Below are 24,826 nucleotides of genomic sequence, written 5' to 3'. Positions count from 1 at the left end.
TGGGATCATGACCTGAACTGAAGGCAGATGCTTAACCAAGTGAGCCGCCCAGCCACCCCTAAAAAGAGTATACTTTTAATGGACATTTTTCTTACAGTTTTTCCTAGTCATGGTTACAAAAGCTATAAAGTTCACAGTTATTGATATGTGATCTAATTGGGAAAGCTTGAACCATGAAAAGAGATAGGAAGATGCAGCAATCACAGTCCCTTTAAGAATTGATGGCCAAGGTTTAATGTGGAATCAGTATGTGAAAGTGAGAAAAATCTTTGCCCTTCTTTATGGACAAGCTATTACTGCACATATTTGGTTAAAGCTTTATATTCAGTGAGTTACTCTATAAAGAGACTTGTGTTGTCTTTATTGAGCTCGAGCAGTTGGCCTTAATATCTCATTATTCAGATTAAACCTGTGTTAATTATACAAGCTTTCTCTTTATTGATAAGTAATCATCTCGTGTTTGGCCTTGTTTCTGTGACATACTGAGAACAAATTATAAAGCACACATCCTTTATATTTTTCTGAAAGGCACTTGTAGGGATTTGACTTACAGGAAAATGCATAGTTTCTTGACATTATGGGTATATCTAAAAACAGAATCAATGAATACTAAATTTGGTTAAGATCACACAGTCATGAACCAAAGTGAGTTTTTGGTTTTGTTTTGTTTTGTTAGATTTTGATCATGTGCCAAGGTTTCTGGGATACAAAGAGGAAACCAGAAATTGGACAGATGTTTAAAAACATTAAATACTCTGGTAAGGTTTGCATCCTTGCGGTTTTCTCTGCTATCCTGATAGTTCTTTAAGGTTCTGTCGTTTTCAATCAACAGAGAGTACATGTGATCAGTATATCTGATAAACTTGTCAATGCCTCTTTAAAGCAGGATTCCCCAACCTATTCAATTCAGACCCCCCTGCTTCATTTCAAGTATCATCTTGATAAGACAGCCATGTCACAGGCATCTGTGTATAGCCAGCTCAGTCTACAACTAATTTGTGCAGGAAAAAATTAAATCAGGAGGTAAATTATTTCATGATTGCTCATTCCCAACAGAGTTAGGCATCATTCTGAAGAAAATATCAAATAATTGGTTTCAGGCCGTGTCAGACACATGCAATTCCCTTCTCTAATGGCTGTGTGTGGTAGCACCAGGCCTCAGGGGTCAGCAAAGAACTGGAAATAGCTTAGTGCCAGGCACGGCAAGAGAGAGATGGAGCACATAGGAAATGAAGTGGCAATAAGTGCAATCCATAGGGGAAATGTGCTTCACTTGGAGTTTAATATATCGGTTCACAATCTGGCAGGAAGCCATGCAACAATTGTTTACCTTTTTGTCAGCATCTGCATCTGTTCTGTTTTGTAAACAGCACTTAACTCTCAGTCGGTAAATGCTGGAATCAATAACAACCCTTAAGGGATTTCCTAGACCCCCCCCTTCTTTTTTTTATATTCTATAACAAATGCACACTACAAACAATGTTTGCCTTAGATTAACAAGGAACAGACATTAACAGGGTCAAAGGGATTTGGTTGGGAACATTTTATAGCTTCTTGGGTTTACAGTAATTATATCTGTGTGATTTGAATGTATTTTGTAACCTATCCAAATTAAACTGTTAAAAAAATGCTAGCAAGCAGTAATGAAGATGATTTTTTATAATTATCTTAAGTACTGTGTATAGAAAACTGCTGGCACTGTTTGTAATAATTTAGTTCTGTGCAATATTGTGTATTACAGCTGCTATGTAGAAATATTAAGTTGCCTTTTGCAGTTTTAGGAAATTAGTGATTATATCCAGCAGTACTAATTATTTTAAACATACAGTTATTAAAAAAAAATTACACACCACAGTGAGACGTAAAAAAGGGTCGATCTGTGACTAGTGCCTATAAAACTAAATATATTGTTAGTAAGTGCAAAGGAAAGAATAACTACTTTTAAGTTCACTGTCTTCAGGGACTGAGTAGATGAATGTTGTCATAAATGCAGGATTGTTACAATAGTTATGGTATCATTTAAAAGTGAGTATCGCCAAGATCCGAGGAACACATTATTACTGATAGGATTTAGGCGTAGATCTCCCCATGCACTACTTGGAAAACTTACTCCTTAAAATTTCCCCCTACACAATTGCTAAGTTGCTTTGTTTTTAGTTTATTAAACTACTTCATATCTGATTTAACCCTATTTTTGTTTTCTTCTGTTTTTACTTATAAGCAGTAAATCTTAGGGTTTTCCATTAGTTTTTGTCAATCTTTCGTTGGTTTACCGTAAGCCACAAATACAATTTGGGAATTGTTTGATTGGATTACTTAGTCAAGGTTTACATTCCCTTGTCTTTTTAAAATTTTGTATGTCCTAAGACTTTGTTGTGAATTTTTCAATTTTTTTTTTGGCAATCATTTTGCTATTTCACTTGTCTGAATTACTTTGCTAACTTTTTTTTTAAGTTTGTCGTATTTTTTATTAAATAAATCTAAAAAGAATTAAGAATTTGGAAATTTGGATAATCATATCTTTCATACTCCTATTGCTGTAAAAAGTGTCTTGACTTCATTTTCTTGCCTGCATATTCATGTATTTGTCTTTCCATCCCTGTGTATGATATTAATTAATATGTGGTAATATACATACAGCCACAAGTAATATGTACATAATAAATTCATTGTTATCACCTGGAATATCTAGATTTTGATGCTTTCATCATTATCTGAATTACAATTCATATTTTTTAAATTTGCACTTAAAACTCACTTGTTTGATTGAAAGTACAGCATGTTTTGAGGCTTAGAAACTAGAGAAATGTTTTTTAAGTGTGTATGTTTTCTTAAAGTATATATTCTATCGAAAGTGAGAGAACTAACTTTATTCATCCATTCCATTATGACATGTATATGATTCAGTAAAAATGAAACAACATTGAAGACCAAGAAAATATCTTTCAATGCAAAATTTTGTCTCTAGATTAGAATCTACCATTGAAAACCATAGACAACTTTTAGAAGTCAGCTTTCACCTTTTCTAATTATTTCCTTTACCAAAGTCACATGTTACCAAATACCTCTACAAATTTAAAGAACTTAAGAGTGAAAGGCTTTGGCTTCAGCTGTTTGTGCTTTGCCTCTTTAACTTCTATTGGACAGGAATTAATGTCTCATTCTTGCCCACTCATGTTAAATATTTTAAATCACACCCTAATCATTTAGTATTCAAGTTTAAAACTTATGACCGAAATTTTCATACCAAAGGTCAAATGTTCAGAGGCTTATTGTTCTGAAATAATCAAAGCGACTATTCTGCATTTATATTAGCATTAAAGTTAACTATCTCTCACCAGAGCTTGAAAAATTGTAGTTGTTCTGTCCTGATGGAATGTATAAGGCACTCATTGGGGGATGGGTATTGTCTATGGATCATCAGCTAATTTTTAAAAATTGATTGTTAGAGGTAGCCCTTGTTGTATTAGGTGAAAGCAATAATCATTATTCCCCAAGCAAAGGGAAAATTAAGTGCTAATTAGCAGGTTATGAAGTGTACAATAGTACCGAGAGCATAAGCAGTATTTTCCCACTAGTAGCAAAGGCTATCTGGGGACAATAGAGTCAACAAATTGATTGCTGATAACTAATTGTATTTCTCAAATCCCGCAAAGTCATATTAAATGTCAGGAGGTTGCTCAACTCCATAGCAAAGTTACTGTATCAAAATCTTATAATAAAATTTGAATTTTCTGCTAAATTAGTGTTATTGTAGGGCTCTTCCTATGCATGATTATTTGTTTACATGCAGCCTGTTTATCATTAATTTGGCCTTTCCCTTCAAGATCTTGAAGTCTCTATTCAGTTATAGTTTTATTTCCTTTTATTTATTTAAGATAAATCTTTGAAAAGAAGATATATGTCATCCTCTATATTAATTTTAAAACAATTTGAAGGACATTAGCTTTCACAGTCATCAAATGAGAATTGCTAAGTTATTTATGTTTTCACAATTTTTAAAAAAGATTTATTTATTTGTCAGAGAGAGAGAGAAAGCATGGGGGCATGGGGCAGAGAGCTGTAGGCAGAGGGAGAAGCAGGCTCCCTGTTGAGCAAGGAGCCCCATCTGGGACTTGATCCCAGGACCCTGGGATTACAACCTGAGCTGAAGGCAGATGCTTAACTCACTGAGCCACCCAAGGCATCCCTGTTTTTCACAATTTGAAGCATCTAATATTTAGTTGGTGATGTGGTAGAGCTGACATACTTTATACTCTTAGTTATTATGCCGTAATTTAGATTTTTTCTTGAAAATTAGCATTTAAGATATTTTAAGTTGATGTCTACACAAAATAAAAATTTGAATACTGAGACTAACTTTTAAATATCAGGTAGACATAATTCTAAATGTTAATTTGATTTATAATAAATATAAGTGAATTCTAAAAAGCCAGCTTCTGCTAATATAGATTTTGATTTCTCAGAGAAAGAACAGATTTGTATTTTTTTCAATAGTTAGAGTTTACACACACTGAGATAAAATCTGATCTCCGTGTTGAATCACTCACAAAAATAAGATTGTTCATCTAATATCACTTTGGAATCACTCATGCCACTTTGTGATAAAAACAAAGGGGCACAGCTGCTTCCCCAATTTATCACAAGCCTTTTGGAGCCTTCTAGCCTCAAAGTGAATTCCAAGCATATAAGTCTCACTTTGGCAAACTGGAAATCTTGGCTCTCCCAACAACTGTAAATGGCTGCTTTCCGATCATCTTGCTTGGCATGAGTGGAAGCAGACTCAGCTGAGGATTAAGAGAGGGACTTTACAACTCTCCCTCCAGCTGATTGTCCATTCTGTCTCAACCCATATGAGACAGAGAACACAGGACAGCTCTGAGCTTACACAGTATTTTCCCATTTCTTGTTCAACTTTACTTTAACGGTACTTGTAACCAAAAACCTTGGAGAACTACAATCTTTCCAACAAATGGCTTGGGTAAGATATCTAAAGGACTCTTAAAATACTCTTTTTGTTATTTGTTAAAAGCATGGCGATTCATAAGCTGATCTGATTGAGGTCTTTATTCCGTGGGCCCCTTTGAATTCAGGTACATGTTCATGATCATGATCCTTGGTACACAGGCTAGAATCCTAGGCATCTTCCACATCATGGCCTTGCAGCACTCGGCCACTGTGGTCTAAAGGTCATGAAGTCTGGCTCTGAGATATCTGGCTCCCTGGAGGATGTCAGAGGTTGGAAAAAGCAGAGTAGATGATTCCTCATTATTAGCAGGATACACGTGTTTGCCTCTCAAGTGGCAGGACTTTTTTTCTGAATCTTTATGAGAAATCAGAGAGGTTCTCAAATTGGTAACCAAGGAGAAGAAGAGTGCTTAAGGGGACGAGCAAGAGCTCAGAGTCAGGAATGAGACTGTCAGATAAGGGAGAAGTAGTGTGAGGGAAGAGTATGGGAAGAGCTAGAACAGAGGTGAGAAGGACATGCATCCTGACTTCTAAGGCAGGGCGGGGAGAGGGTCTCACTAGGGGTCTTGCCAGTTAAAGTTGTACCTTTTCAGAAAGGGGGGTGGGACCAGAGGGGAGGTGGCTCCACATCCAAACTGAACACCAGGGACATTTCTGCCTAGATTTATATTGTGAGAATGGGAGGAAGGAGAAAAACTGAGGTTTTGAAAATATATTAGAGTATTTTTACATTTTAATCAGTCTTTAGTGCACTATTAAACATGAAAAATTATGCTAAGTTGTGTATTTCATAAAGATTATGGATCCAAATTTTTTCTAGGGTACAGTTGTGCATGTTGTGATACCAAATATTTAAAGTTCTGAAATAAAGTGGAAATAAAGCGATCCACTAATCCACTACTAAGGCTATATTTTGTTAGCAATGTTCTTAGTCCTTAAAAAAATTATCAGAGTAATGAATTTTCATTATAAAAATTAAAACAGAAAATACATATTAAGAAGAAAGTCAAGGTCCTCACATTTCCTTCCCTCCCAATTCCAATCCCCATTCCCCAATCCTCATTCACACTTTGTTGAACAGCCTAGAATTTTCCTTACGCACATGTGAAAATTAATATACAAATTTGTACTTTTCAAAATGAGATCAAACTAGACATATTGTTCTGCAATGTGCTTTTTTCAATTAATATTTCATGACCTCCTCCCACATCAGTGCAATCTGGTCTGGCATTCTTTTCAGCAGCACTATGATATCCCATAATAGGGCTGTAGCATAATTTATTTGCATGTGGCTAAATTTAAATTGATCTCATCAGCTTGTTGACTCACTGGGTTTATAAAATCTTAATTTTTGTCTTCCCAGAAGCAATGTGCCCACTTTTCTATAAAGACATATACATATATACACATGGGCTATAACCTACTGTGTTGTATCATTATGTCATTATTTAATTAACCACTTCCTGTTGATAGGTACTGGGGTTTTCCCAGTTTGTTTGTTTGTTTGTTTGTTTGTTTTTTTATGTATGCTCATGTGAGTATCTTTTAAAGTTTTTTTCTCAGAAGAGATCCCTGGGCCAGAGAGCAAGCTGATTAAATTTTGGTATGTGAACTCAAATAGTCCTCGAAACTTAATATACTCACTGGATTTAGCTACAACTATTCAGAAGCATGAATATCTAAATTAATGCGTGAATTCATTTAAACATCTATTCATTATAAACCACTTTTTTCAGGTGTTAAAATTTCTGTACTTGCCTGCCTCCTTCTGGATTATCAAGGCTATTGCTGTCTTGTCGCTGTCCTCATTGCTGCCGAAAAAAGCCCTCGGGGAAGGGAAGGGAGTGAAGGGGGCATGTTTAATGCTCAAGGTCTTGCAGGAGTTTTGTAGCTCCACAGATTCGGCTTTGCATCCCAGCTTTACTACTGGGCAGCTACCTGGCGTTGGATAGGTTGCTCATCTTCCTTTAGTGTCAGTCGTTTAATCTGTAAGATGGAGAGGATAATAAAACCCATCTCATAGTGCCTCAGTATTAATATAGGTATCCTACATAGTGTTTGGCACAAACTATGCCCTTTGTTACCATGATTTTAAACATATACTATGCACATACATTGCTTTAAACTGAAAAGGTGACTTGTCCTATATTAAGATGGTTTTCTTGAATACCTGTATCTGACAAAGGCCTGGTTATTTGTTGTTTTCATCAATTTCTCATTGAATATTTTATCTTTAGAATCGTTTACATGATAGTCCCTGGAAGTCCTATACTAATTTCTTTCAACTTAAAAATAAACAATAATAATGAAATAAGACTAAGTTAAAATAAGAGATGCATGTAGATACTGTATTGTTTATCCTTTTGACTCCAGCCATCATTGAGTTTGAATGACTACCAGGTGTAGGTCCAACACTGATCCCACCCCGGAACTTGCGTATTTCTGGAGCTAAATGCCTGCTTATTCTGGTCTCTGGGATATTCCACAGATAGTCCAAACAGAGCATGGATAAAACAGAGCTCCTCCTCCTTCCCCTGATCCCTGATCCTCTTCCCCAACCAAAGTTAATGTCACTAATAATCATTCAGGCAGAAACCATGACTCATTTTCCCGTTGTGCCCACCTTCCCACCATCAAAAGAATCACCAAGGTTGTTTTGCCGCACCACCTAAATGTTTTCAAGTCTATCCCTTGTCCCTTTCTGCCATCAAGACCCAATTTGGGACTTTATTATCTCTCACTTGGACTCATAAAATAGTTTTCTATGTTCTGTTTTTTTTATTGGATCCTTACCCTTATTCTGACAAGATAACATGCCACTCCCCTTTTTAAGGCTTTTCAGTGGCTCCCCACCACTGTCGGCATAAAGCCCCAGCAGCACTCAGTATTAGAAACCAAGCTGAGACCTAGCACCTGCCTTCTTCAGCCTTATCTCATGCCTCTGCACACCTTATATTTTTTACTCTCTAGTAACACGGAACTGACAGAAACCATTGCTCGTGCTGTGCTCTCACCTCCTTACCCTCTTCCTCCTCTTTGCCTAATTCCCATCTATCCTTTATGACAGCTCATGTGTTATTTCTTCCGGGATGCTTTCTGTGAGCTAGATCCCCTAATCCATGCTCCCGCAGCATCTCTGTATGCCTTTCTCAAAGCTCTTAGCATATTCTATTAAAATATCTAATTAGGGGTCTGTCTTCCCATATGGACTCTAAGCACCTCAAGGGCAAGTATTATTTATTTTCCCCAGCACCCAATCTACTGCCTAAAACACAACAGGAGTTCAATGAATATTTTTTTAACTGCATCATTTTCTCCAAATAAATCAGTCTTTGGAGGTATAACGTAGTTGCCCACTTATCAACGTACTAATTGAGCCCCTACAATATTTTAAAAATGTTGTGCTAGGATTAATGGGGATTCCAAAAAGTGTATGAACCTTACTTTCTATTAGATTGAGAAATAAAATATGAATATGTGAAAAGCTGCTTGAAGTTATGCAGACAAGCAGTTGCTGAATTCTGAGAGAGGGATTCCAGCAGGTGGGGTCCTCTTCTGCTGTCCAGAGTGATGAAGATGAAATGGAATTCTGTTGGTTGCAGGGTGGACAGGATCTGGAGAAGGAGAAAGTGGGAAGAGGTGAACCACTGTTCACTTTCTGGTGCTTTCCTATAACACACAGTTGGGGATGTATACAGAATAGAGGGTTTATTTGGAAGACACAACATAAGAAAACCAGGGCCTGGTTTCTCAGGTCTTATGGCTTCTCCCATCTCATTATTCCATCCCCAAAGTTCTGACAAGACAAGACACCTTACTCTGTTTTTACTTTCTACCACCCTCTCACACCCACTCACACCCCCAGCTCAACTCTGGAGCAACTAATAATATTTCTTTTGAGAATGCCTCCTTTCCTCGAGGCAAATTTTTCTGAAGTTTGAAATCAATTTAAAATCTAATTTTACTTGGTGTCTTCAAGTACTTTCAAATCTAGGGCTGAAAAAGACTAACCCACAAAGCCATATGAGAGGGAAAAAAGCATTTAATACTGTATTAAATTAATTACCAACTAATTTGTCTAAGTCTTTAAATACATCAGGAATTCACGAAAGGGAGGTTTTCACATAAGGGAGAGCAAACTAGAAAAACTACATGAAGAATATGGACTTGGGGGCACCTGGGTGGCTCAGTCGGTTGAATGTTTCCCTTTGTCTCAGGTCATGATCCTGGGGTCCTGGGACAGAGCCCCACATCGGGCTCCCTACTCGATGGAGAAGTCTGCTTCTCCCTCTGCCCTGTACCCCACTCTTTCTCTCTCTCTCTCAAATAAATGAATAAGATCTTAAAAAAAAAAAAATGAATATGGACTTGAATTTGGCCCTGAAGTATGAGTAGACCTTGTGTAGGCAGATGGAAATTGAGAGGGGTTTCCTTGCATTTTAGCAGTATAGTAGAGGTTACTGTTGGAGATAGTGAAGAGAACTGTGACTGATATATGAGATATTCTATATATCAATGATGAAGGCATTAGCCAGGACTCTGAACTTGCAAATGACAGCTTTGTTTTTCCAGTCCTCATCTCTGCTGCCTTTTTTTTTTTTTTTTAAAGATTTATTTATTTATTTATTTATTTATTTTAAAGATTTATTTATTTATTTGAGAGGTGAGCGGGAAGGGCAGAGGGCAGGGAGAGAGTGTCTTAAGTAGATTCCCTGCTGTGGAAGGGAATCTACTTGGAAGTCCAAGTAGATTCCTACATGGAAGCCCAAAGCAGGGCTCCATCTCACAATCCTAAGATCATGACCTGAGTTGAAATCAAGAGTCAGACACTTAACCAACTGTGATGCCCAGGCGCCACCTCATCTCTTTCCTATGCAGAGAGAGAGAGAGAGAGAATAAGAGAGAGAGAGAGAGAGAAGCACTTATTTAAAAAGAATGGTAATTTACATAAGAGAAGAAAAAGCTAAACATTTAAACCTCCAGGAAGATAGGAATTGGGGGATTTCTGGAAATGTGAGCAGCCGGAACTTAGCTTTCCAGTATTTCATCATTTGTTGCCGTGGTTTCTTCCTATATGGTGACTTTGTTCTCAGACCAGCATCTGAAGTACGTGCACCCTAGGAGTTTCCTGCTTCCTTGGACTTCAATTCAAAAAGTCTAGGGAAAGCATCTGATTGGCCGAGGAATCCTGAGCTTGTTAAGAAGGGGACAAAGACTGCTGCTGGGTGGATGAAAATTAAGATGCCAGAAAAATTGTGGATTGAATGAATGATGAGATGCGTAGCATGAGGACAGACTTGTACATAGTGTTGAAAAACAGTCATTGATGTTTAAATTAGACATGGTTCTTGTTAAGGGTTTTATTTATTTTTTTTAACTTAATTTATTTATTTTCAGCATAACAGTATTCATTATTTTTTCACCACACCCAGTGCACCATGCAATCCGTGCCCTCTATAATACCTACCACCTGGTACCCCAACCTCCCACCGCCCCCTTCAAACCCCTCAGATTGTTAGGGTTTTAGAGCAGAAAAGTAACTTGAGGAAAGTGTTGAAGAAAGAGGCCTGTGTAGTAGTAAGATTACCTAATGGAAAGAAGTATATAAAGAATCCACCTAGAAGACCATTTTCATCTTGCTTGTCCCTTTCTAACCTTGTTTCTCCCTTCGTGTATCAACTTGTCTGTGACTGTTGCTCTCTTTCACATCCTTCCTACTTCTCCAGGGCTGAATTGTCCCTTTCTGTGAAGGGATAAAGTTAATATTTCAGGCTCTGCAGGCTGTATAGCCTGTGTCTCTACTACTCACCACGTGTCGTAGCTCAGGACAGACACAGACAATAGTTATGTGAATCAGCATGGCCATGCTCTAATGAAACTTGATTTGTGGACACCGAAACTTGGATTTCATATAATTTTATGTACTGTTAAATACTCTCCTTCTTTTGATTTTTCTCTTATCCGTTTATGAAGAAAATGCCAGCTTAGCTCACAGACCATCCAAGATAGGCTATGGGCCAAAGCTGTCCATAAACTATAATGCACCAGCCACTGTTTGAGGAAACTGCATCCTGCTAATGTCTTACTGTCTTTCCTTCCAGCTCCTCTTGTCTCCTTTCCTTCCTCAGGAAGGACTGGTGACACAGCTCAGTCACTAGTAACCCTGGACCCAAAATGCAATGCAAGTTGAATTCCAAAATACTGTTTTTATTGAACATTTTTATGGTTTTTAGTATATCAAAATCAAATACATCTAAGATTTGCACACTCAAAAAAAACTAAATCCAGTTGTTTGATTTTCATATATTTTTTACTTTCAGTTAGAAAATGTTCCCATGAAACAAATGCAAACAGGAAAACAGAGCCCAGCATTGACCATCTATATCAAAATAGGATAACCCATCAACTCTGATAATTTCTTCAATTAGTTTTTTAATCCATGGACTTGTCTTAGCTCTAATTTTTTCTTATATATTGAACTTAGTGTTTTTCTTCTTGCCTGAACTTAAATAAGGGGAGATGAATTTACTCTGAAGAGACAGGAAGGGCCACCGGAGCTGATGGTGACAGGTCTGAGGTATGACACGTGTTAGTCACTCCCATCTTGCTTTGGGATCTCACTCTGTTCCTCTGATTATCAGTCACCTTGAGTGATGAGTTACATGGTACCTTGTGCATTGTAGGCACAAGGCAAATCTTTGGTTGAATTAGCAAGTGAAACCCACTTAAAGGTGGTTTTTGTAGCTCATAGGTCTTGAGGGAAGACTAAAAGATGATATCTGCCACCAAGATTCTCCAAAGTCCTATTTGAAGTTTGAAGGAAATATGACTTTGCCTTTATGTCTGAATAACTATTTCTTAGATAAGGAAGGCAGCTGTAAGGATAAAATTAACCATAAAATTTGCTGTGTGAGGTGCTGTCACACCTGGGAAATGGCTTCCCAAAGTCTAAGGCCTGCCCTAGTCTCTGTTACAATAATGAGCTCATGACTACAGCTTCCTGGGGTTAGTATGAGAGATTGCACTTATCACCATGGCTATATCTTTTCATATTAATTTTAACATACATTCATAGGCATTATAATTTGCCTACCTGGTAGTGTGAAGAGAATCCTCCTCTTTATTTTTTAGTATAAAAGAGGAAAAATGTTCAACTCTTTTGAAAGGTTAGGATTTAATTAGAAAATATATTAGGAGGCACACATACTCAGCAGGTGTCTTAACTTATATCCATCTTTTTGATGATGGCATTATTTTTATTCCAGTGTTATATTTTTAAAATTAATTTCTAACATGTTATATTAAGAGCCGATAATGTAACATCTCTGTCATGGTACATTCCTTTAAAGATGAAATATCAATTCTCAGATACAACCATAGACTGTAGTAAAAATGAATTGTTAATTTAGTTTAAGTTTTTTCTGTTGGTTAATTTTGGGTCATGATGATAGAAAGTAACACGTATAATTAGAGATACAATTATCTGAACTTTAGCAAAACTTGAGGCTAAGAAAGGGGTATAAGGAAGATACTTCATTAATAATGTGCCATTAACATACAGTACTTAGAATTCAAACCTCATTTCATTACACTAGAAATGTCTTTTTATTAAGATGTTCCCTGAAAGGGTCAGCATATCTAAGTATTTATTACTGGGAGTTAAATCAGCATAAAACAGAAGCCAGCTGAGCAAATATTCAGAAATTTGCCCTGGGTACGGTTCTCAATTTTGGCTGGATTCAAATGTGAGCCATTCTTTGATTAGCATCTTCAACTAACAGTGGCCACATCATGAGTCAGATATCCTCTCTCATGTTCTCAGTCAAAAGAAAACAAAATTAGAAAGGTAGAAAATAGGAGAGGGCTACAAGCATTAAGCCCTTGGCAAATGAGCAAGAAGCCTGATCCCTTGTTAATGTAATACAGCCAGCCTCTGCCAAAGAAGATGGAATGGAGTGTGGGAGAATTTGTTATCATTTAGCCGTACGTTTAGGTGACATCAGTGGAGCCAGTGTCGGCCTGGGAATCGTGAAGGTAATCATAGAAGCAGTTTTCTTTTCAGTTTTTCTCACTGACCTAGAAGAATAGCTTCAACGTGCCTCCATCCTCTTTCGTTGGTTAGGCTTTTCTTGTTATGTGAAGCAAGGATGTGTGTCTTGTGTGAGCAAACCTCCTTGTCATGTGAGGGTTTTGTTGGGTTGTCAGGTTTTATTCCAAATGCAGCAGTTCTCTCTGTCCATTGGTCTACCTGCCTTTATTATTATTATTTTTTTAAAGATTTTAAAATTTATTTTAGAAAGAGGAGTGGGAACGAGCAAGAGTGGGCAGGGCAGAGGGCGAGAGAATCTCAAGCAGACTTTGCACTAAGCTCGATCTCATGATGCCTGCGATTATGACCAGAGCTGAAACCAAAAGTCAGATGCTCAACCCACTATGCCACCCAGGCGCCCCTGTCTACCCGCCTTTAGACCAGGAATTCTTGTCTTTTCAGTGGACACAAAATTAAGTATAACAATTATCTTGGCCTAGAACACTCAAAGGAAGAAGATTTTAAAAATGCAGAGTGGGACGCCTGGGTGGCTCAGTCGGTTAAGTGTCTGCCTTCGGCTTTGGTCATAGTCTCAGGGTCCTGGGATTGAGCCACACTTGGGCTCCCTGCTGAGCAGGGAATCAGCTTCTCCCTCTCTCTCTGCCACTCCCCCTCTCCCACTTGTGCTTTTGCTCTCTTGCTCAAATAAATAAATAAAAATCTTTTTAAAAATGCAGATGAAGTATATGCTTAGCAACTCAGACTTTTATAATAGAATGTTTTGGTTGTCATGTTCCACTATCATCACAGCGGTCAGTTAGTATGACCTGTGTGTTTGCCTAAGTTCCTAAAAGGATGGAGTATTAGTTATTCTTCAGTTTCTCTCCTCACCTTACCTAAAGCCTATGTCGTGGTAGGCAAGAGAGTTTGTTGTCTGTAAATGTTGAGACCTTTTATTTTATCAAATGTGAAGTGTGAAGAGGAGACTGTAGGGTAGAAACTGGACTAAACCCACTCTGCTTGCAAAGGGTAGTAGAATTTCTAGGGGCTACGGCTCTTCATAGTGGAAGGGAGACCTGTGATGCCTATTCTCATAGTCAAGCAGACCAAGGGAGAGGGCTTCAAGCTGATGATTAGTAGAATCATAAGGCCTAAAGGATCTGGGAACCTCCCAGAGCTATATTCAAAACATTGTTTCTGTGAACACGGGCACATAGCTTAGATTTGAAAAGAAAAGAAAAGATAATGACCCACACAAAAGCAAAACCAATGCTTTGAAGGATCCATGTAGCAAAGGAGCAGTGAAAGGTCTTGGAGTGGTCTACTTGCAACTTTGTGAGTGTTTAAACTTAGAGATGGCTGAGTCCTTTATTTTTTTTTTTTTTAAAGATTTTATTTATTTATTTGACAGAGAGAAATCACAAGTAGGCAGAGAGAGAGAGAGGAGGAAGCAGGCTCCCTGTCGAGCAGAGAGCCCGATGCGGGACTCGATCCCAGGACCCTGAGACCATGACCTGAGCCGAAGGCAGCGGCTCAACCCACTGAGCCACCCAGGCGCCCCAGTCCTTTAAAAAATAATAATATTTAAAGTGGTTTATAGTGAAACAAGATCTCTGATATGTTTATAGTTCTTTCTCCCCAAACATTTCCTGTTCAAATTGGCATAAAGTAACTAATGTTAAACTCTTTTAATATTAGTATTTTACTCAAGACATATGTTTATGGCAAGGAGAACAAACAAAATAAAATGAGTTAAAAGCAGTTGGTTTTGTCTCTGACAGTTAGCCGTATGTATCATTTTGAAATCATTCATTCATGTAAGCATTCTGTTGACTAGTGGGAATGCAGTACTAGGGAAAAAGGATCTCAGCCTTTAGGAGATTAAAGGACACATTTCCCAAACTGATAATTACAATGTGACCTACTTAGTGCTAAAGTGAAGCTATATGTGAGGTAAAATAGGAAGGAGCATGTAGAATAGGAAATGAAGTTGGCCTAGGATCTGAGGGCAGGCTTCTCAGAGAAGAGTGTAATAATATCTAATAATTATACAGCACTTACTACCTCTCAATCACTGCTTAATATGTTAACTCAGTTCAACCTATGCACTATTGAGTCACAGACTAAGTAACTGTCCCAATTCACATGGCTGGTAGGGAGGAGTGGCAGGATTTGAACCCATGCCCTGTGGCTCATAATTCTACATGTTAGCTTCTCTATTCTATCACCTCTTGTGCTTCAGGTAGTGTAACTATAAACAGTATTCCATATAATAAAACATGCAGGAGAAACGGAAGTGGGGAGAGATAGACACAGAGTAGTCCAACTTCCAGTTTCTAAGAGTTAAATGTTTTCTGATTTCAAGTTCAGATTCATTAACTTTCACGAGATTTTATTTTTAAGATTTTAAGTAAGTTTGGGGTGCCTTAATGTCTCCATCGGGAAAGTGTCTGCCTTTGGCTCAGGTCATGATCTCAGGGTCCTGGGATCCAGCCCAGGAGTCCCCAGAGGGAGTCCTTGTTGTCAGACTCCTGCTCAACCCAGAGTCTGCTTGTCCCTCTGCCCCTTCCCTCTGCTGGTGTGCTCATGTGCTCATTCTCTCTCTTTTTCTATCTCTCTCTCTCTTAAATAAATAAATAAGTAAATCTAAAAAGGAAAACAAAAAGATTTTAAGTAATTTCTAAGCCGAAGGTGAGGTTCAAACCTACAGCCCCGAGATCAAGAGTCGCATGCTCCACTGACCGAAGCAGCCTGGCGCCCCAAATCCCTTAACCTTTATGAGGCTCAGTCTTCCCTAGAGTTCCTTCTCCATTTTCTTATCATATAGAAGAGGGGTCCTGACACTTGTCAGTGGGGCACCTAAATTTCCACACACTCAGCTTGTGTTGGGTTGCATTTTCACTTGAAAGATAAATACTTGGGGCACCTGGGTGACTCAGTGGGTAAAGCTTCTGCCTTCGGCTCAGGTCATGATCTCAGGGTCTTGGTATCGAGCCCCTCATCAGGCTCTCTGCTCAGCGGGGAGCCTGCTCCCCACCCCTTGCCCCGTCCTTCCTGCCTCTCTGTCTACTTGTGATCTCTGTCTGTCAAATAAATAAATAAAATCTTAAAAAAAAAAAAGATAAACACTTCATCCTTTCAATAATTTCTTCAGTCCCACATTCGTTTACTCAGTTAATTTTGAAGTTTTACCTGGTCTGATTCGGGTCAGCTATGAAAACTCCCTGACCAGAGATAAAAAATCATAAATTCAGCTTTGAAAATTAAGGTGGAAATGCTGCTTTCATAGTTTTACTTCAAATGCTTTTCTAGTTCTGTATATTTGAAAAATATTTGAAAAATATTTTTAAAAATGTTCAGTTGTTGAAAAATAACTAAAAGTTACCAAGATAATGCTGAAGAAAAAAGGGAAAGTAGCTTTAATTTCTTTCTTAATGTGACAAAAAAGCAATGCCTGTGGTTGTGCATGATTCTCCATATACTTACTAGGCTAACATGACAAAGAAGGTTCTTTACACACTTGGGGACATAGTGTTTGCCTTCTGTTCCTTCCCCTAATATATGACTTGTGGAAGCTGGCACTGAGGGGAGGCATAGTCCTCCTTCAGGCTTCTGGAACACCGTAGTGTGCTCCAAAGCCCTACCTGCTCTCAGGAAGTGACTTGGGTACTGAGAAAAGTACTGCTTATTATTTGTTCCTGTGTGGTCTCTGCTGACTTCTTATTGTAATGTTGTTTAATAGTTTTCTCTACTGGAGGAAATATATTCCATTTGATTATGTCATGAATTTCATCTGGAATAATGAGACTTCCAATAACTTTTGCACATTACCTCTTTTTTACATCATTGGTCTGGTAGCACCAAGAATATTTCCTCACTGAAGATGGATCCATTTACAGTCAATAACAGAATGGCTAGTGTTCGTTTTTCTTGGGAAAATGAAAATATGTTCCTTTTATCCTATTATACTGATCTACCACCTTCAGATTATCTGATTTTCGAGCTTCTCATTTTCTCCTGTATCTTAATGCTATTATTAACAAGAATTCTGTTGCTAATGGTTTTGAAAAATAATATGTGTGCTTTCAGCAACTACCTGTACTTTTATGGTTTGTCTGATTTGGCTGGACTTTGATAATTATTTCAAATACTGTTTTGTTGTGGATCGAATGTGAGGAGCCCTAATGTCCCTCAAGATTTATTTTCAATGTCCTTAATTTTGCTCAAGGGAATAGAGTTAATATTATAATTATTAGTTCTGAGATGAAAAACACCTTTCAGTGTAGTCTGTAGTCTATATTATTTATTAGTGATACATCCATAAGGATGTATATTATGATGAATATGTATATACATATATATTTGGAGAGAGAAGAGAAAAGGTTTCATTTAATTTTAGAACAATAGTTCTATGAATATCTGTGCATATTATTTCATAGTGAAATATTTTTCTAAGCTATACTCTTTTTTTAATTTGAGTATAGTTTACAATAATGTTACCTGAAGTATAATTTTATTTTTTTAAACTCACACACAAAAAATCCCATTTTAAAGTCTGTTGTATCAACATGCTTTATCAAACCCCCCAGTTCATCATTGATTTCATATTTTTTGCACACATTTTCTATTTTAGAAATAATCTCCAAATTTCTTTTGTCTAACTACATACTAAAAGCAATGTATAGTATTTATTTATATATGTGTTTATTTATATATGTGTTTACTTATTCATTGACTTAAATCTATATTTCTTATTTTGAAGAATTCATCTTAGGAATAGATGTAAAATCTTTCTCTGTTCTGAGCCAAACCTAGCTATTTCTAGGACCTGTGGGATTTCATATATTTATTTCTTTAACCAGTTTTGTTGCTGTTGTTGTTTGTTTTTAGTGCCCACTCTGTGTAAGAAATTATGGTGTGTTCTTGACATACTATTGTGAATACACTGGAAATAATGTCTGGCCTCATGGAAATCTTTTCACATTTCTGATGAATGTGTCTATAAAACTATAGCTATTCTTTGGGTGTTTTCCTGGGAGCAGTACTTTTGCCCAGGGCAAATGTGTAGGATCTGCTTTTAGAAATTATCTATAATTGTTCCATATTTCTTCCAGAAATTTCTTTAAAAATCAGAAATCAGAGGAAAAAAAGGAACATTTCCTTTTGAAGTTATTGATATTTTACATAACAGCACCTCTTTGGTTGACTTCCTAAGACCAAAATCCCCAGATTTTCTAATGCCCAGAGAGTAATTTCTACCATAACAGTTTTTTTTTTATTTTTTTATAAACATATAGTGTATTATTAGCCCCAGGGGTACAGGTCTGTGAATCGCCAGGTTTACACACTTCACAGCACTCACCATAGCACATACCCTCCCCAATGTCCATAATCTACCATAACAGTTTTTAACTAGAATTCGTGGGCCCCCGGGTCATGGTCTCAAACTCCAGAGGGCAGAAAGCTCAGTTGGGGCACTTGCTTAAAAAGGGTCTAGTGAAGGCAAGGATTATGCATTTTTAGCCATTCAGATGGTCCTGGACCACAGTGCCCAATGAGAGCCATAATGGACTTCACATGGCTCTGGTCAGCCCTGAATCTATGACTGCATAGATTTTTTTTTTTCAACAAGAGGGTCTATAGGGATTTAGAAGGCTTTAATTAGTTTCTCAGAGGGGTCAGCAGAATACTATAATGCTGTTAGGAACAGTAGTTTACAAGTAGAAGCAAATACTGGTAAAATCAGTCACATAGCCAGCAACAAAAACCCCCCCTCCCCAATTAAAGGTCTAACAACGGGGGCGGGGGGGATTCCAAGGTGACATACTCAGGTAGGACTGTCATCTAGAGCGGGGTACCGTCAACAGCACTGCTCTTTGAGAAAGTTCCAGAAATTAATAGATTTGTTAGTAAACTGGTGTTTATTGGTCAAAAAAGCTTGAGAAACATTAAGTTTTTTAAAAAATTTACAGTATTAGAAAATTAAATGGAGAGTTTAATACACTAATATGCATTGTGAGTCACTTTAAGTAGTATTTAGTATATAGTGATTCCTAAACCTATTTGATCATAAAATCCTCTTCAAATGAGTTTGAGAAATGCCCTTTGCTGAGGGACAGATAATCATCTTTCAGTGCAGCATATAAGAAGTAACTTTTAGCATAACTCTCTTATGAAGAAAATTAAATTTTGTTCTAAACACTAAATAAGAAAGCAGAGAATTTTATATTGTACTTTAGAAAAATTTTTATTAAAATAATATGGGGGGGGAACCCTCAACATGGATTTATTCTGTTAGTTGATGGTAAATTGAAGTCTTACCATAAAATGTCAGTTTAACTTTTATCTATAATATTATTAGGATTGAGGGGAATTTTGTATTTCCTAAGAAACATCGAGCCCATCCTATATAATAGAGTGATAATCATTATTTCAGGTCTTTTCCAGCAGTAATTGGTGGCCAGCTAAACACGGTCACCTGTGTATAAGCCTGTGTGTCCAAAATTTCCTGGTGGAAGACACTTTGCACAGTGTTTAGGAAAGAACAGATAAAGGCCAGATTAGTTTAGAGGAGAAGGTGAATTAATTGTATCCAGATCAGGTTTTCTGGGGAGATGAGTAGGAGAGGAGAGGAATAAACAGAATGGTGAAAGAAGGAAATAAAGATTAATTGAGTGAAAGCAAGAGTAAAAGGGGAAATCTCTTCCTAATTTGGTTGACAGTGTAGAGTCTAAGGAACAGAAAAATAACTATGTGTAGGCAAATAAGAATTAGTGACCTAAGACATGACGATTAGAACTCTAGTCCTGGGAGATACTATGGGGAAAATAAGACAAGTTTGGGCTATGCTCTTTCATCCTTTTTGTTTAATTTTGCTTTAATTGGACTTTCAAAAATATGAACTTATCACAGAATTATTGTTCCATAAATTAAGAACCTTCACAGTAGCCCTTGGGAGAACACTGAGCTAATACTAATAGGAAATAAAGATTGCTAATTAATGGACCTCTACCATAATCATTGCTTCTTTAGAACAAAAATGATTAGATTTAGGTCATACATATTATTCTGTCCTCTTTCATTATTAAGTCATAAAGATGCATTGAATTGAAATGGATTTACCATTCAATATTGTTGTACTTCTGGAATACAAGATTATTCTAAATCCAGGTCATGAAGATGAGACCTCTTCATATAGAATCCTCAGACCCTACATAATTTTTAAACAAGTAGCTCTATTAGATTACACTGTTTTGGTTCTCCAAGATTTTTTGATTCTTTGCTTGCTTTATAAATACAGTACTTCTAATTAGAATGGGGATGCACAAAGCCTTCTTAATTTCTAGCTAAGCAATTAAAGAACGAGGAAGAATTCTTTTTTTGTGTTTTTTTTAATGTTCAGTTAGCCATCATATAGTACATCATAAGTTTTTGTGTAAATGTTCAATAAATCCTTATTTGCATATAACACCCAGTGCTCATCCCAACACATGCCCTCCTTAATACCCATCACCTGGTTACTCCATTCCCCCACCCCCCACCCTTCTATAACCCTCAGTTTGTTTCCCAGAGTCCAGAGTCTCATGGTTTGCTTCAAGAATGAGGAAGAATTCTCAAAGTTCAGAATTTTGGCTTATAAATATTTAGTTCCAAAGGGACATCTTACGGTTTAGAAGGTTACACTAGCCCCTCCAACCACATGAGCAGAGATTAAAAGAAATCAAACAGGCAAAATGAGAATCAAGCAACAACTAAATAAACACAATATATTTATTCTCTTTTCATTTTTAGGTCATGATTTTCATGGTCAAACATTAGTTATATGCTGATTATGCATGTTTGTGTTCTGTGGCACACCTGTGGAAGAACAATGGGTGTGAGCAGGCTGTTTAGACATAGACTTTAATGTTTGTGGGCCTAACATCAATTTAGAGATGAAATAGAGTTTTTGTAGGTCCTTGTGAATTTTTTTTTTTAAGCCTTATTTTACTCTTTAAGAATGGGACTCAATTCCACAGTTTAAGTTGTCTGACAGGTCTCTCTCAAATTTGTGGTCATCAGTAAAAACCTCTATCATATGGTTACGGGTCTGATGCTAACATTTTAAAGGTTAACTGAGGTGAAATGGATTGCCCATTAAATTGGTTTGTCTTTTGGAAACTTCTTTTTAAATCCATGTGATGAAGGTAATGTTTTTTTCACAAGGAATCACCAGGCCTTACATTTTGTCTAAGTGGCATTCTCAGCATTTTCTCACAAAATGCACTTCATGCTAACTTTATAAGAGTTTACAAATTTTCCAATTTGTCATTAAGCCTCAAGGTAGTTCTTAAAAACATATTTAAAGACATGACAATAATAAAATATGAATTCCTTAAATTCTTGAAAACTTGATCCCAAGTGCCATTTGGTGAGGTTGGTTCTATTCTTCACATGCTTAGAGTGTAAGTTATTTTTCTATATTCAAATGGTAGTATATTATAATTTTAAAAGAAAAAACATTAATTATAAAAGCAAAATCAATCTTTGTTTAAGTTTTTTTTTTTTTGTTCTCCTGAAAGAAACTGAAAATCACAATTATTTAGATAGAAGTTAGTTTTAAACATGATTTCATGAATTATGTATTCTAGATTCAACAATTAAGTTGCTTCTCTTTAATGCTATAGGAAGAATGCTTCTAAGGCCTTAAAAACTCATAACCTTTGTCTAGTCATTTTCTCTCTTAAGTTAAATTTTTATTTTAATTTCAGACTAACAAAAAATATCAAGATTCCTCAAATGCTAATATTTTACCATATTTCCACATTTGCATTCACTCTCTCTGAAAACCACTTTTTTCCTGAACTGAGAGCAGATTACATATATTTGTTCTTATATACTTCAGTGTGTATTTCTTATTTTTTTTCAAGATTTTATTTATTTGACACAGAGAGTATAAACAGGGGGAGTAGCAGGCAGAGGGAGAGGGAGAAGCAGAAAGAGAGAGAGGAAGAAGCAGACTTCCTTGATGAGCAGGGAGCCTAATGTGGCGCTTGATCCCAGGACCCTGAGATCATGACCTGAACTGACGGCAGATGCTTAACTGAGACACCCAGACACCCCCAGTGTGTATTTCTTAAAAACAAGGGCATTCTCCCCTGCAAGGTTATGGACACTGGGGAGGGTATGTGCTATCATGAGTGCTTTGAATTGTGTAAGACCAAGGATTCACAGATCTGTACCCCTGAAGAAAATAATACATTATATGTTAATAAAATTTTAAAAAAATCAGTAGACTTTGGGAAAAAAGCAAACAAACAAGGGCATTCTCTTTAATCACAGTATAGTTACCTATATCAGAAAATAAATAATCATGAAATAAGAGGATGAGACTGTAGACCTTACGCAGATTTCACAAAATTAACCCAAACCACAGTCTTTATAATAAAGTAAATAAAATACCAATTATATATTGATTTTAGTTGTCATGTCTTTTTTTACTCCTTTTGACTAGAACATTTCCTAGTCTTTGTGTTTTGTGAGATACCACTTTTAAAGAGTACAGTCCAGCTATTTTATTGAATTTCTGTCAATTTGGGTTTGCCTGATGTTTTCTCGTGACTAGATTCAAGTTGTCCCAGACTTTTTAAAAAAATAGAATTATAGAGGATGTGATTTTACAAATCAATTACCAGTTTATAAACTCTGAGAATCAATATAATTATTTAATTGTCTTATTTGTATTAAATAGAGTACTTATCTCCAGCTTCCCAAAAGAAAAGAAACTCATAGGAGATTTAAATGCATTTCTTAAAGAATAAACTTTGTTTAATTGCTGATTTTATTAGTTTTGATGGCTTATGGAATCACATAGATTATTTCAGTATTTACTGAGAAAACAAATAAAATGTACCAATGTAATAGTATTCATCTTCTCTTTTCACAGTAACTCCTGAATGCCCACAGAAAGTAAGAAACTTTTTCCTCTCCTTTGATAAACTCAAATTCTTATCACAACTCATAAAATCCTTCTTGGAGCTGGAAAAAAATGTTGAAGAATTATTGGAAGAAATATTAGTATCTCTCAAAACACCCAGAAATATTTCAGGTAACATGCTCTTTTGTTTAAATTTATATACCTGTTCTCTGTGTTTTCACTTTCTGCCACTGAATCTATACTATTACTTGAAAAAAAAAAATAGAATTCCTTAAATAAATGTTGACTATAATGCACACCATAAAATTACATTTTCATCCTTGATATATGGCAAATTCTGTAATTCCAAGGGACAAATCATTTTAAGTCCATTCTGGATAATAATCTTTAGATAAAATCAGATTAACTTTTTTTTTTTTTTTAAATTCTGAGAAACACAGCCTGGCTTATGGAAGAAAACAGGCAGACTGGATGACCTAGTAGCTCTTCTTCTGCTTCTAGCAGCCAGATGACCTTGGGCAAAATATTTAGTTTCCTTAGATGCCCTTTACTCATCTTCAAAATGATGGTGTAGGATTAAACTAACTTTCTCTTTGTTTTCTTTTACTGTTATGTGCTTCAAATCTCAGTATGTTATGTAAGGTTGTAAGAATTAAACAATTTAGTGTATGTATTTAAAAGAATGTCTAGTAGGTAACAAGCAATAAACTTGAGCTTTATAAAAGCAATTCAAATTATATAATATGTTGTTTTAAGTTTAGTTAACCTTAAAATCCTTTTGAAGAAAGCTATGCCATAGGTGGAATTCAGAGGCATTACAGTTAAAATATGTTCTCTGTGTTCATATCTATACTTATAAATATTTTCATCTATGTCAGAATGAACTACACAAAGTTCTCTTTTACATGGTATCATGTATCAATTTAAGAACAATAAATACAGCTTGTGACTGCATTTGCAAAATAAAGTGAGGGAACTGAATGATTAACAATCAAGCAGAAAATTTCTAAGCCCAATTTCTTAATAAGGAATTACATTTACTTTATTATGTTGATTTTTGTATTTCCTTATTTATTTTGCCTGAGCAAATAATGTTGAAAAAGTTACAGGCTTGAAGTTTCTTTTATATGAAGCATAGCTTACTGGCCTTCTATGTGTCCCATTAAGTTTAAGTAGCACTACTAAGTTATCAAGTGGATCATTTTTCTCAAAATTGGAGATAATTTGAAGAAAAAATGGAGGTGGATTTCAGGGTTCTAAAGCTGTCAAAAAGTCCAGTAAGAAAATAATAAAAATATAAGAAAGTATGAAAATTAAAAGACAATGGAAAAGTAGATTTAATTAGGAGATAATACAAACCCTAGAGGGTCTTCTAGATTAAACTGACTGGGTCAAAGAGATATCTGAGTAGATAAATATGCCATCCTAATTTTTGACTGACATGTTGGTTCTTCAAGCAGTTGACACTTGGTTTTGCTCCTCAACATCCATCATGCCTGGTGAAGGGTTTGTGTCTCCCGTCCACATCTCTAGCAGTTCTCTTCTGAAGTGTAGATCAAGAAACAGAGCAGACCACAACACATCTAGACTCTTACCTCTTGAAACTTATATTGTTTTGGTCCTAGACTAGACTCTAGTGAAATTAGGTGAATTTTAAGAACTTTATCCCTTTAAAGGCAGCATAGGTTGAAAATTAAATTGTATGAGAGAAGTATTATAAAGATACAAAACTCAAATGACCAACAATTGAAGCAAAGGTTTGATATACCGATTTCAGAAAAAGAAAAAGCTGGTTCAACTCATTCAGATTAAGATCAAGCAATGCTGAGACTTACAAATGCTGTATATTTGAGGGAAATAGTTACCATTACTGAATAAAACCAACAGAAAATATATAATTATGCCTTACCCAA

The 24,826-nt window shown here is 36.2% G+C and overlaps 1 protein-coding gene across 4 annotated transcripts in view; it reads left to right on the top strand.

The window, feature by feature from the left end:
- Positions 1-24,826, top strand: part of KIAA0825 (KIAA0825 ortholog) — a 410,058-nt gene that overhangs the window by 87,301 nt on the left and 297,931 nt on the right. For all 4 annotated transcript variants that reach the window (XM_059175470.1, XM_059175467.1, XM_059175469.1 and 1 more), the window contains one exon: positions 22,923-23,084. In XM_059175470.1, the coding sequence (XP_059031453.1) occupies positions 22,923-23,084 (162 nt within the window). The remainder of the gene's footprint in view (positions 1-22,922; positions 23,085-24,826) is intronic.

Source organism: Mustela lutreola, chromosome 5 (genome assembly GCF_030435805.1).
Source record: "Mustela lutreola isolate mMusLut2 chromosome 5, mMusLut2.pri, whole genome shotgun sequence".
Lineage (NCBI taxonomy): Eukaryota > Metazoa > Chordata > Mammalia > Carnivora > Mustelidae > Mustela > Mustela lutreola.
Note: the sequence above shows the minus strand (reverse complement) of the source record. Positions and strands in the feature narration are given on the sequence as shown.